At 45.1% G+C, this 9523-nt stretch overlaps 2 protein-coding genes across 4 annotated transcripts in view; both read left to right on the top strand.

Annotated features, from left to right (window-relative positions):
* Positions 1 to 2287, top strand: part of clic5a (chloride intracellular channel 5a) — a 3686-nt gene extending 1399 nt beyond the window's left edge. The window contains exons 3-6 of the mRNA XM_034554297.1: positions 110 to 235; positions 326 to 432; positions 1155 to 1336; positions 1412 to 2287. Of these exons, the coding sequence (XP_034410188.1) occupies positions 110 to 235; positions 326 to 432; positions 1155 to 1336; positions 1412 to 1576 (580 nt within the window). The 3' untranslated portion in view covers positions 1577 to 2287. The remainder of the gene's footprint in view (positions 1 to 109; positions 236 to 325; positions 433 to 1154; positions 1337 to 1411) is intronic.
* A 1204-nt stretch (positions 2288 to 3491) lies between these two features.
* Positions 3492 to 9523, top strand: part of mgat5 (alpha-1,6-mannosylglycoprotein 6-beta-N-acetylglucosaminyltransferase) — a 58882-nt gene continuing 52850 nt past the window's right edge. For 2 of the 3 annotated variants that reach the window (XM_034554824.1, XM_034554807.1), the window contains exon 1: positions 3492 to 3653. The gene's annotated coding sequence lies outside the window, so the exon portion shown is untranslated. Of the gene's footprint in view, positions 3654 to 3768; positions 3893 to 9523 lie in introns of those variants that run through there. The other variant, XM_034554816.1, reaches the window with a different exon arrangement.

Genomic DNA, 9523 nt, shown 5'->3' with positions numbered 1-9523 from the left:
GTTAGCAGCAACAGCCTGCGTGGCTGAATCATTTGTTGAATGTTGAAACCGTAATATTGAAGTGGCATTTCGTTGCAGCAGAGTTGTGAAATGATTCCACTCTGATTAGGAAACCGGCTGACCTTTACAACCTTGCCCCGGGGACACACCCGCCCTTCCTCACCTTCCAGGGGGAGGTGCTCACTGATGTCAACAAAGTAGAGGAGTATCTGGAGGATATGCTGGCTCCACCAAAGTAGGCCTTGCACGTGTAAATTGCACACGAGTGGGAAAAGGGAATAGGGGCGAGCGACATCCGAACTAACGCCATGTTCGTGTTTCTTAGGTATCCCAAACTCGCGGCAAAGAATCGCGAATCCAACACAGCGGGCAACGACATATTTGCCAAGTTCTCCAAGTACGTCAAAAACAAAAAGCCGGATAAGAATCGAGGTAAGCAAAAAAGACCATCACAGAATTTAGAAAGAACATTGATAACCATACATGATGAAGGGTGGACTCAGGTTGTCTGAAGAGCAAGGGAGAACAATATGAAATGGCAGAAGCTACACATATTGGGGCCCCAGTACACAAACAGTGCCTTAGCGTCACTTTTTCTGGAAGGACACTCTAGAGGGCACTTTATCATGTTTTCTGCACTAGAAGTGTATCCTAGAGAACACTATATCATGTTTTCTCCACTGGAAGGGCATCCTAGAGGGCATTAAATCACATTATCTCCACTGGAAGGGCATCCTAAAGAGCACTGTATCATGTTTTCTCCACTGGAAGGGCATCATAGAGGACACCTTATCATGTTTTCTCCACTGGAAGGACATCATAGAGGGCATTAAATCACATTTTCTCCACTGGAAGGGCATCCTAAAGAGCACTATATCATGTTTTCTCTACTGGAAGGGCATCCTAAAGAGCACTGTATCATGTTTTCTCCACTGGAAGGGCATCCTAGAGAGCTCTATATCATGTTTTCTCCACTGGAAGGGCATCCCACAGTTCACCGAGCCTGATCATTACAGAATTTGATAAGGGACATGGTGCAAGTTCAAAATACATCTAGTAAACATGTATATTCATTATAATATTATGAACAGAAACACAGGTTTAATAACGTTTCTGACCTGGTAACCTGTGTATGTCTTTTATGTGTGCTTCAGCTTTAGAGAAGAGTCTAGACAAGTCCCTGGCGAAGCTGGATGAGTATCTGATGAGTCCTCTCCCTGACGAGGTTAAGATGGGACACCACGGAGGCGAGGGCGAATCCAAACGCAAATACCTGGATGGAGACGAGCTGACGCTGGCTGACTGCAACCTTCTGCCCAAACTCCACGTTGTCAAGGTACCCTGCTTTTGGACTTGAGTTTGACTTCTGTCTTGACTTATAGTTCGACAATAACTTCTTCTTTTTCCGCAGGTGGTTTCCAAGAAATACCGTAACTACGACATCCCGTCCGAATTCAGAGGGTTGTGGCGTTACCTCGGCAACGCTTACAACCGAGATGAGTTCACCAACACGTGCACAGCCGATGTGGAAATCGAGCTGGCCTACAAGGACGTCGCTAAGAGGCTGGGGAAGTGAAGGCGTCACAAGGCTGGAATGGTTTGTTTATGATGTTTCTATTGGAGATGTTAAAATGTAAAGGGACCCCAAAATCCCTCACACCAAAACAATCTAACCTGAAGGGTGAGACAAGAAAAAACAAATGTACTCTTGATTTTGGGGGAAATAAAATGTAGTTGGAGCCCGTTTTCTCCTGAGCTCAATTGAATATTTCCTGTTTCTGCTGTTAATCTGCTTAATAAACCTAAATATTCATGTCGTGAACTTGTAATAGGAATAATGGCATGCATTAATCAATGTTTGATTATTGGACCTGTTCAACACCGTTAAGAATGTGTTTCAGCCAAGGTAATTTTCCTTTTATTGGGGCAGCGTTAGATAAATGGTGTCTCCCTTAAAGGGGCAATAATCGAATGATTGACTTTTACGGTGCCGCACCACGCTGAATGTATAATACTGATCGTGGTTGTGAAATGGTCACGTGTTTCAGATTAAAAACTATCCTTTAAATTTGATAGATCTGCCTATTGTGAAAAGGAAAAGCACCCAAACACACCAGGTTTACCCCAGCTGGTCGTGTTAGTGTTAATCATGAATCAAGCACTTCTTTGCTTTCAGCCCTTTATGTGTGTACAGTTAATTTTATGTGTGAATATATTCTGAATGTGATGTAATCAAAGCTGCAGCTCAACTATATCCTCATTTTTTCTGATGATTAGAACCATGAACCTGCTGTGCATATGTCGCTTATTTTAATAATAAATCTATTTTCTCAGAGACTGAGCTTGAGAGTTGTGTTTTTTTCCCCCGTTGTGTTGGACATTGTGAAAATGTTCTCAGGAGAACAGCGACACAGGAATATTTTGTTTATGACAATACATGCACGGTCATCTTAGGCGTGTCGTGCTGTCTGGTAAATCCACCTTTCTTACTGAATCTGAGGCTGAGCAGTACATACATATTTAGCCATTTAAACTTCTGAGCTCCCACAATCAGTCCTTCATGATCAATAGGCAGGAATAAACAAAAGGAAAACTTCAAACGCAAGGACCCTAAAAAGAACAATGCATTTCCCTCTAGGCGCTGCTGCGATAAAGCTTTTATCCACCTTTTTGCTTTCAGTGTTTGTTATCTCCTCACAGTCTCTTTTCCTCCCTCGGCACAGAAAGTTTACGGTATTTCCACCTCACAGTTTTCTATTTTATTGTTCCTAATAGTTATAAATAACAGTATATAAGTACCCTATCTTTCGATCTAATTTACACAATAATCACCTTCTTGTCACTACATAGTCAAATTAGAATGTACACTATTGAGCAGTGCTTTACTTTTCATGCACTTAAACAATGCATGTCTTCTCAGACCTGAACTGGATTTTGGCATCTCTACATATAAATACAAAGGGCCCATTGTATCACGCGACAGCCAGCAGATGGCAGTAAACACAAAGCTTTATTTGGTCTTCGAGAGCACGGCCATATTCTTAGGGAGTGTCGTAATTTAGGACACTCCACTTTCTGAACGTCAGTCCCCGTGGCTCACGATTATATTCATTTGCAGGCCCTGTATGTATGCCTCAGTCAATCTAGTGGTGGAAAATGTAATCAGGAACAATACAACACTCTAACAAAAATAATAATACTCCATCACAAGTTAAAAGCCTTGCCCTGAAAATACAATTTTTTCATTTAATACCAATAACAATGCATCACATTTTACAAGCTCGTCATTTTTACATAATTTCATAATGTGTACATTAAACATGTAAAATATAGGGGTAAAAAAGCCCAATGCGTATTTGCCACCTCCAACGTGCACTGCGCTGCACCTCCTCCACCCTCTGCTCAGCATGAACCCCGTTACACATTTGCCGCGTGGGTCGGTAACACGCAGACGGTCCCTAACGTGTCACTCGCCTTTTTTTTCTGCAAGCCGTCAGAGCGCGCATAGAGGCTCGTGCGCACGGTGTGCTGTGGTCGAAGTCTCTCTACCAGTCTGCTCCGGCGCAACGACGTCTACCGCCTGCTCGTCGCCCACTGGATTAAAAAAAAAATTAAAGTCACGCAGTTTACCACCGACAGAAACCGTTGGAGAGGTAAGCCTCAACGTTTTTTTGTCTGGTTTAGAGGGTATCGCTGGGGGAGAAGAGGCGCAGTGTTTGGCCGTGGAGGGGTGAGGGAGGAGGGTGAGAGTGGGGCGGCTTGTCATTGCGGCGGTGCGTGTTTTGTTGTGAAATGTGCTGCGGTCGACCGAAGGAAGCAGCGAAACTAACGGGAGCGAGGAACCGGCTGGAGCTCCCTCGCGAGTCGGCTAGCCACAATAGAAGGGAACGTGGTCGGTAACGGAGCTAACGTCAATGCTAGCTGTGTCTTCTTCTTCTGTTTTCTTCTTCTCTTCTCACAGCCAGTTCGGGTATCATAGCGTTAACCGCCGCAGCGGGCGGGGGTCCCATTGATATTTAGGGGGGGGGGGGGGGTAAACCATTGTTATTTAGCTAGCTCGTAGAAGAAGTCGTAGCGTTTCTGGAACAGGTTGTTTAAGAAACGACGTTCAACTGCGTGCGTGTGTGCGTGTGCGTGTGTGTGTGTGTGTGTGTGTGTGTGTGTGTGTGTGTAAGATGATCATATTAATTAGCAGGACCTGTATTTGTGTTCCTTGGTGACTCGCCTGTTTTTATTTAGTTATAGACCTCATAATTGCCATATACTTATAGCATGCCAGTTTTTTTTTAATGTGTAACCAGTAACGCCTATTAAAAGTTAAATCAGCCAGTGAGTTAGGATGTAGGGAGAATGAGAGGCTTGGTTTTAATGTCCTGATGAGCATTAGGCACTTAGCACACCAGTCATTTCCAACTCTGTAATCGGGTTATGACATTCCGATTTGATTACACGAGATGTATGTTGTGTCATTGTCATGCAGACTGCAAATGTGAGTACTTTCAACAAGAAGCGCTATCAAAAGGCCTTGGGGGAAAGAAAAATGCTCAGGATTCGTTTTTAGTTGGGCCGCCCTGGTTCCGATCATCAAGCCAAAGTTGTGTAGTGGCCGTCCCAAGGTGAGCTGCCCCCTGGCTTTATGAAGAGCTCTTTCAGCCACCCTTTTTCTTTTTTCCAACTGGAGCCCTAGGGATTATAAATCCCGAGGAAAAGGACATGCTTCGCTGGCAGGAAATGGTTGGTGTGTGTGTGCACGTTTGTGGGGGGGGGGGGATGTCTTGGGCGGAGAGCGAGCAATGGAGGGATGAGGAAAGAGGGATTGAAGATGGAAGGCTGTGCTGATGGACGCAAACCAGGGAGGTGGAACGCTTTGGGCTTCCTGCGAGAGAAGGGGCTCCTGTTCTTGCAGCACAGACACACCTACACCTGTCTTCTCAGGCCGAGGTCAGAACGAGGTATGGAATCGGCTCCTCGTGTGTCTCGCTTCAGCCAGAAACCCCACTCCACCTTGGCCCTCCAGTCTGAAGAGGCTCTCTCTCCCCGTCACGTGACGCACACTTCGCTTCTTTACAGTCGGCCTACTGTTCGCAGCTGCACTCATTTATTCGTGGGATGTTCATTGGTTGGGCAAGTCACAAAGCCAACGCTAAATCCCCTTGAAAAGCTGTTTTCACATCGCGGGTGTGAAAAAAAAAAAGAGGTAATAAAAGGAAGATTATGGATTTCTCTAAAGGCCCTTCTCTGTAACCTCAAACGTTAATCCTATCTTCAATTTCATGCCTGTTTTTTTTTTGTCTCAGAGACCGTTAAAAGATTTCCATCATACGTTGAACTATGAACTGCTGATAACAAATATTCAAATGTCATAAGGGTGCAAGTAATTTACAATTGTACAACTGTTGTGGATGCCTCTTTCCGTCACTCCTCAAACATACATGATGGAAAATATTCAGCTCGGCAATATCAGTTGGCCACGATAATCCGGTAATGCCGGCAGCCGAACGTGAACTACCGATTTGTAACGATTATTTGAAATTAGGCGAAAAGTTTTTTTATGACGGTGGTTAATAACAAATTGTGGTGAATTTGAAATTACCCACAAGCACAGAAAGTGAGGACATTTTGCCACGGCGGACTTCTTTTGAAGGGTCTTTAGAGGATTTGGATTGCATTAAGAGCCGAGACCAGCATTAGGATTAGCTTTATGTCAGGGAAAGTGTTCTAGGCATGAAGTGCACCGCAGAGGGTTAGGGTTTTAGAATGTAATGCAGTCAGCAAAGGCCCTCACAGGAACGCTGGGGGCAATATTTAGCTTTTATGTAAACTTTCATTCAAGAGCATATTAAGGTATGATTCTGACGTGTGTGCGCATCTTTTTCCAAAGTCACTCAAGCCTTTTTCCTTTGCATAGCGGGGGGGGGGGGGGGGGGGGGCATCTTGTGTTGGCATGACAACAGAGCTGCTCCCTCCCCCCGCTATGCAAAGGTGCTGACGAAGAAAGGAAGTGCCACGGCTGCCCTCGCCACCTCATCTGCAATTCCTACCCACACTTGTCAGCGGGCTTGCTTTTTCGGCATGCAGGTCATGTTCACGGCGGTCTTGTCCTCTCCCTCTCGTCGCATGTCGCGGCGGGTTTACACTTGTCCACGGTGGTCTGAGGACAGAGATGCCGTGGCTGTTTTTTTGCAGATGACTTTATAAAGTGTGTTTTTAGCAAGTATGTCCATCACAAAGTCCTTCACGACAAAGATCAAAGCGGTACACAAAGAGCCGGAGTGTTGCTGTGTGTTTTTGTTAGCGCCGGCCGGCTAGACATCGAGGAAAAACTCAGGGTCAGAGATCTGATGTTTAGAGAGCCAGAGTTGCAGTTCCTGAGAATTCACTTGGTGGTGTTGGTCTTCATTGTCTCACAGAAATGGGAACTTCCCGTCTTGGATATGAGCAGAGCCTCATGAACTACACAAAACAGCCCCTCTGTTGCTTCCTTTTGTGTTTTGGCTTCAACTGTTTTGTGCTTTTTTTTTGTTGCTAAGGAAATCAAAAAGTTTCTCTAGAGTCTGTCTGCTCGTTGCAAACAAAAACGGCACGTACATGCATGTACAGTACAATTTGCAAAAGAAAATGAATACAAAAAGAGATCCAACATTGAAAAGAAGATTCTTATTTTTGTCACCTCTTACATGGCTTTTTATTCTCTCGCAAGGCTGGTGTTAAATTCAGAATGTTTTGTTTCTCCTGGCTCCAAAAGTGCTGAGTTGATTCCTTTTTATTTTGTGTACAGTCAAGAGTTCAGTGATTCGCTCCCGTGAGGAGGGGGACATGCCGGTCCTTGCTCTTGGTGTTTAGCTGTCTGGAGAATCCGCTTGATCGGAGCGAACTGTTCCTGAACGCGGTCACAGCTGATTAGATTAAGGCCTTCAGGGTGGACCTGGACTTCTCTTTGTGGAGGCCACGCTTGTCAGCCTTACCAGGGCTTTAAACACACGTGGTTCACATGCGTGTTGGAGTGCCTGTAATTGGACTTGTTTGTAGACCCGTCTCACGCCGCCAGGGGTTTCAGCTCTCCATATATCTGATTACGAACTGGACCCTTATCAGTAAGGTGGCGGAGCTGCAGCCGGACCCCGTTCCTCTGGAGGGCCCTGATGAATAATTGAGAGGCGGGGCCTGTGTGAAGAAGCCCATTAAGATGCAGAGTCACACCGGTTCCCATGGCAGCAGGGACATATTATCGGGATCATGTCTCTTTTGGCCGGTGCAACGGGCGCAACTAGCACAGTCTCAGTGTGGGAGAGGATGGACGTTGACCGGTGGGAGCGGTTTCACTTTCCTGGATGAGGTTTTTGAAACCGAAAACAATCCCAAAACCGGAGCCTGTACGCGTCTGTGCCAATGGATCAGTAAGGGAGAAAGCTAAGCTAAGTGAGGCACATTAACTCTTCATATTTATAAAAATGTCTTTTCATGTTTATTGGCTTTTGATGCTGGACGGGGCAGAGTTCAGTAGTTCATATGTATATGTAAGGAAATACTCACATTTGAAAAGCTGGAACTAGCTCATGAATTTGAGTCACTTTATTATCAAAATAGTTGCAGTTGATTCAGCTTGATCTCCAATATAATCTGTAGATGAATCGATAATGAAACTTAATCGTTAGTCGCAGCTATCAAACCCCATTCTTTTGAAAAAAGAAGGGCTGCTGGCTGTTGCCACACTCGGGCAACTCTGAAGTCGCCCGAGTGTGAGACGTCGAGCTCCACGAAAGCCTATTTATATATCGGGAGAAAAATGGATACTTTTTCCAACGCCGATCCATAATTGATGGCCGAAGTTACATCTGGAGCATATTTATGGGGTTACACAACGGGCTCTTAGTGTACGTTATTTCAGTTCGGTAGAATGCTGTCTCTATTTTTGACCTGGAGTAATGCACTGGAATTAATCCAGACCTCCCTCTGCCTGCCTCACCTTTCTAAAAATGACCCCCTAAAATTCACTTTTAAGGGAGTTATTTTCAGCGCCGATCGCAAAGGAAATGGACGGAGTCTTTTCCTCGCTTGGCCATCTGGCCCACTCTTAACAATTCAGCATATGACCAACAGAACAAGGGCAAAGGCTGCGTGATTATAGGACTGCCGTTGGAGGGTTATTAAATGATTAATTTTTAATAAAATTAATAGATTAATTTGACAACGATGAGATATCATCTTTTACTCTAAATCCCTGCAACATAAATCTGTGCACATGGGGGAAATAAACCAAGTGCCCATGATTGCAACACAGAGAATCTATTGTAAATATACGTATCGGCTTTTTTACTACGCCGGTGTCCCCTGATTTGTAACACCTTTTTTTTTTTGTTGCATTCATCGAAAATTGACCCACCAGGACCTTCCAGATACGCGATCACTTGTCACGCCCCGGGACCAAACGGATGGTCTCCCTTCAACTTGTTATGCGACGACTAAAGAGCATTCCGTCGCGCCGGTGATGATTTAAGTGCGTTTCATTTTTGATTTAGACAAATGGACTTGCATTAACATAGCGCTCTTCTAGTCCACCGACCAGCACAGATGTACATAGAGCGAGGTGTGAGGTGCCGACCCGCTCCTCAAGAGCGTTGGAGGGGTTCAGTGTCTTGCTCAAGGACACGCCAACCAGGAACCTTCCCGATTGCTAGACGTTCGCTCTCCCGAGCCATTAAAGGCGTAAATATAGGTCATCAGCGCAAACACAATACACTATTTACATGTTAATTAGGACCCAGGAAACCTATAGAAACCAAATCTGTAATGTCAGTATTATGGCCTCATTTTCCTCATTCTCCCCACCAACGGCAGTTATCACATCCATCTGTAAAAATATGCTTCTGTTATTTCCTCGTGAGGGAGTCAGAAGTAGAACAGACCCTCTTCTTTTCATGTCTGGCTGGGCATGGCGGCACTACAGTGTGGTCGATACTTTTAAGCCGAGAAATAAATGCAATTTTTTAGAGCTGTATTTCAGCTTTGTTCTCCTCAGATAGCCGATATGGGAGGATGTCGATTCGTCCCAGGCCTGAATGATCCAATTGTTTCTGTCCTTGGCGCCTCTTGAACCCACTGGGCTTTGTGCACTGCCGCTTCTTCCGACTATGACAACGACAAAAAAAACAATCAGCAGGTTGTTACGCTATCATCTCAAGTTTTGGAAGGGTTGTATATTCAGCAACCTTAGCTGGCTGTCAACACAGTTTTCACTGAGCCAGAGGGCCTTCTGCCAGACAAATTAAGATCCTGAATTAGAAACCAGAAGGTAACCGAGAGGAGATGTGTGCTCTGCTGCTGGGGAGTAGGGGGCCGCATCCCTCCTGTGATTGGAAATCAAGCTCTGACTGACATCTATTCATAAACGGAAACTTGCACTGAGTCAACGTTCAGTGTAGGTTTTGGCTCGTGCTCCTCGCATCGACATACCGTGGGGGAGCCATTCAGATGAACAGCCCCAAAGAGGTCCTCATTGATAAGAGTTCACACACACACACAC

This window comes from Cyclopterus lumpus, chromosome 2, assembly GCF_009769545.1.
Source record: "Cyclopterus lumpus isolate fCycLum1 chromosome 2, fCycLum1.pri, whole genome shotgun sequence".
Lineage (NCBI taxonomy): Eukaryota > Metazoa > Chordata > Actinopteri > Perciformes > Cyclopteridae > Cyclopterus > Cyclopterus lumpus.
Note: the sequence above shows the minus strand (reverse complement) of the source record. Positions and strands in the feature narration are given on the sequence as shown.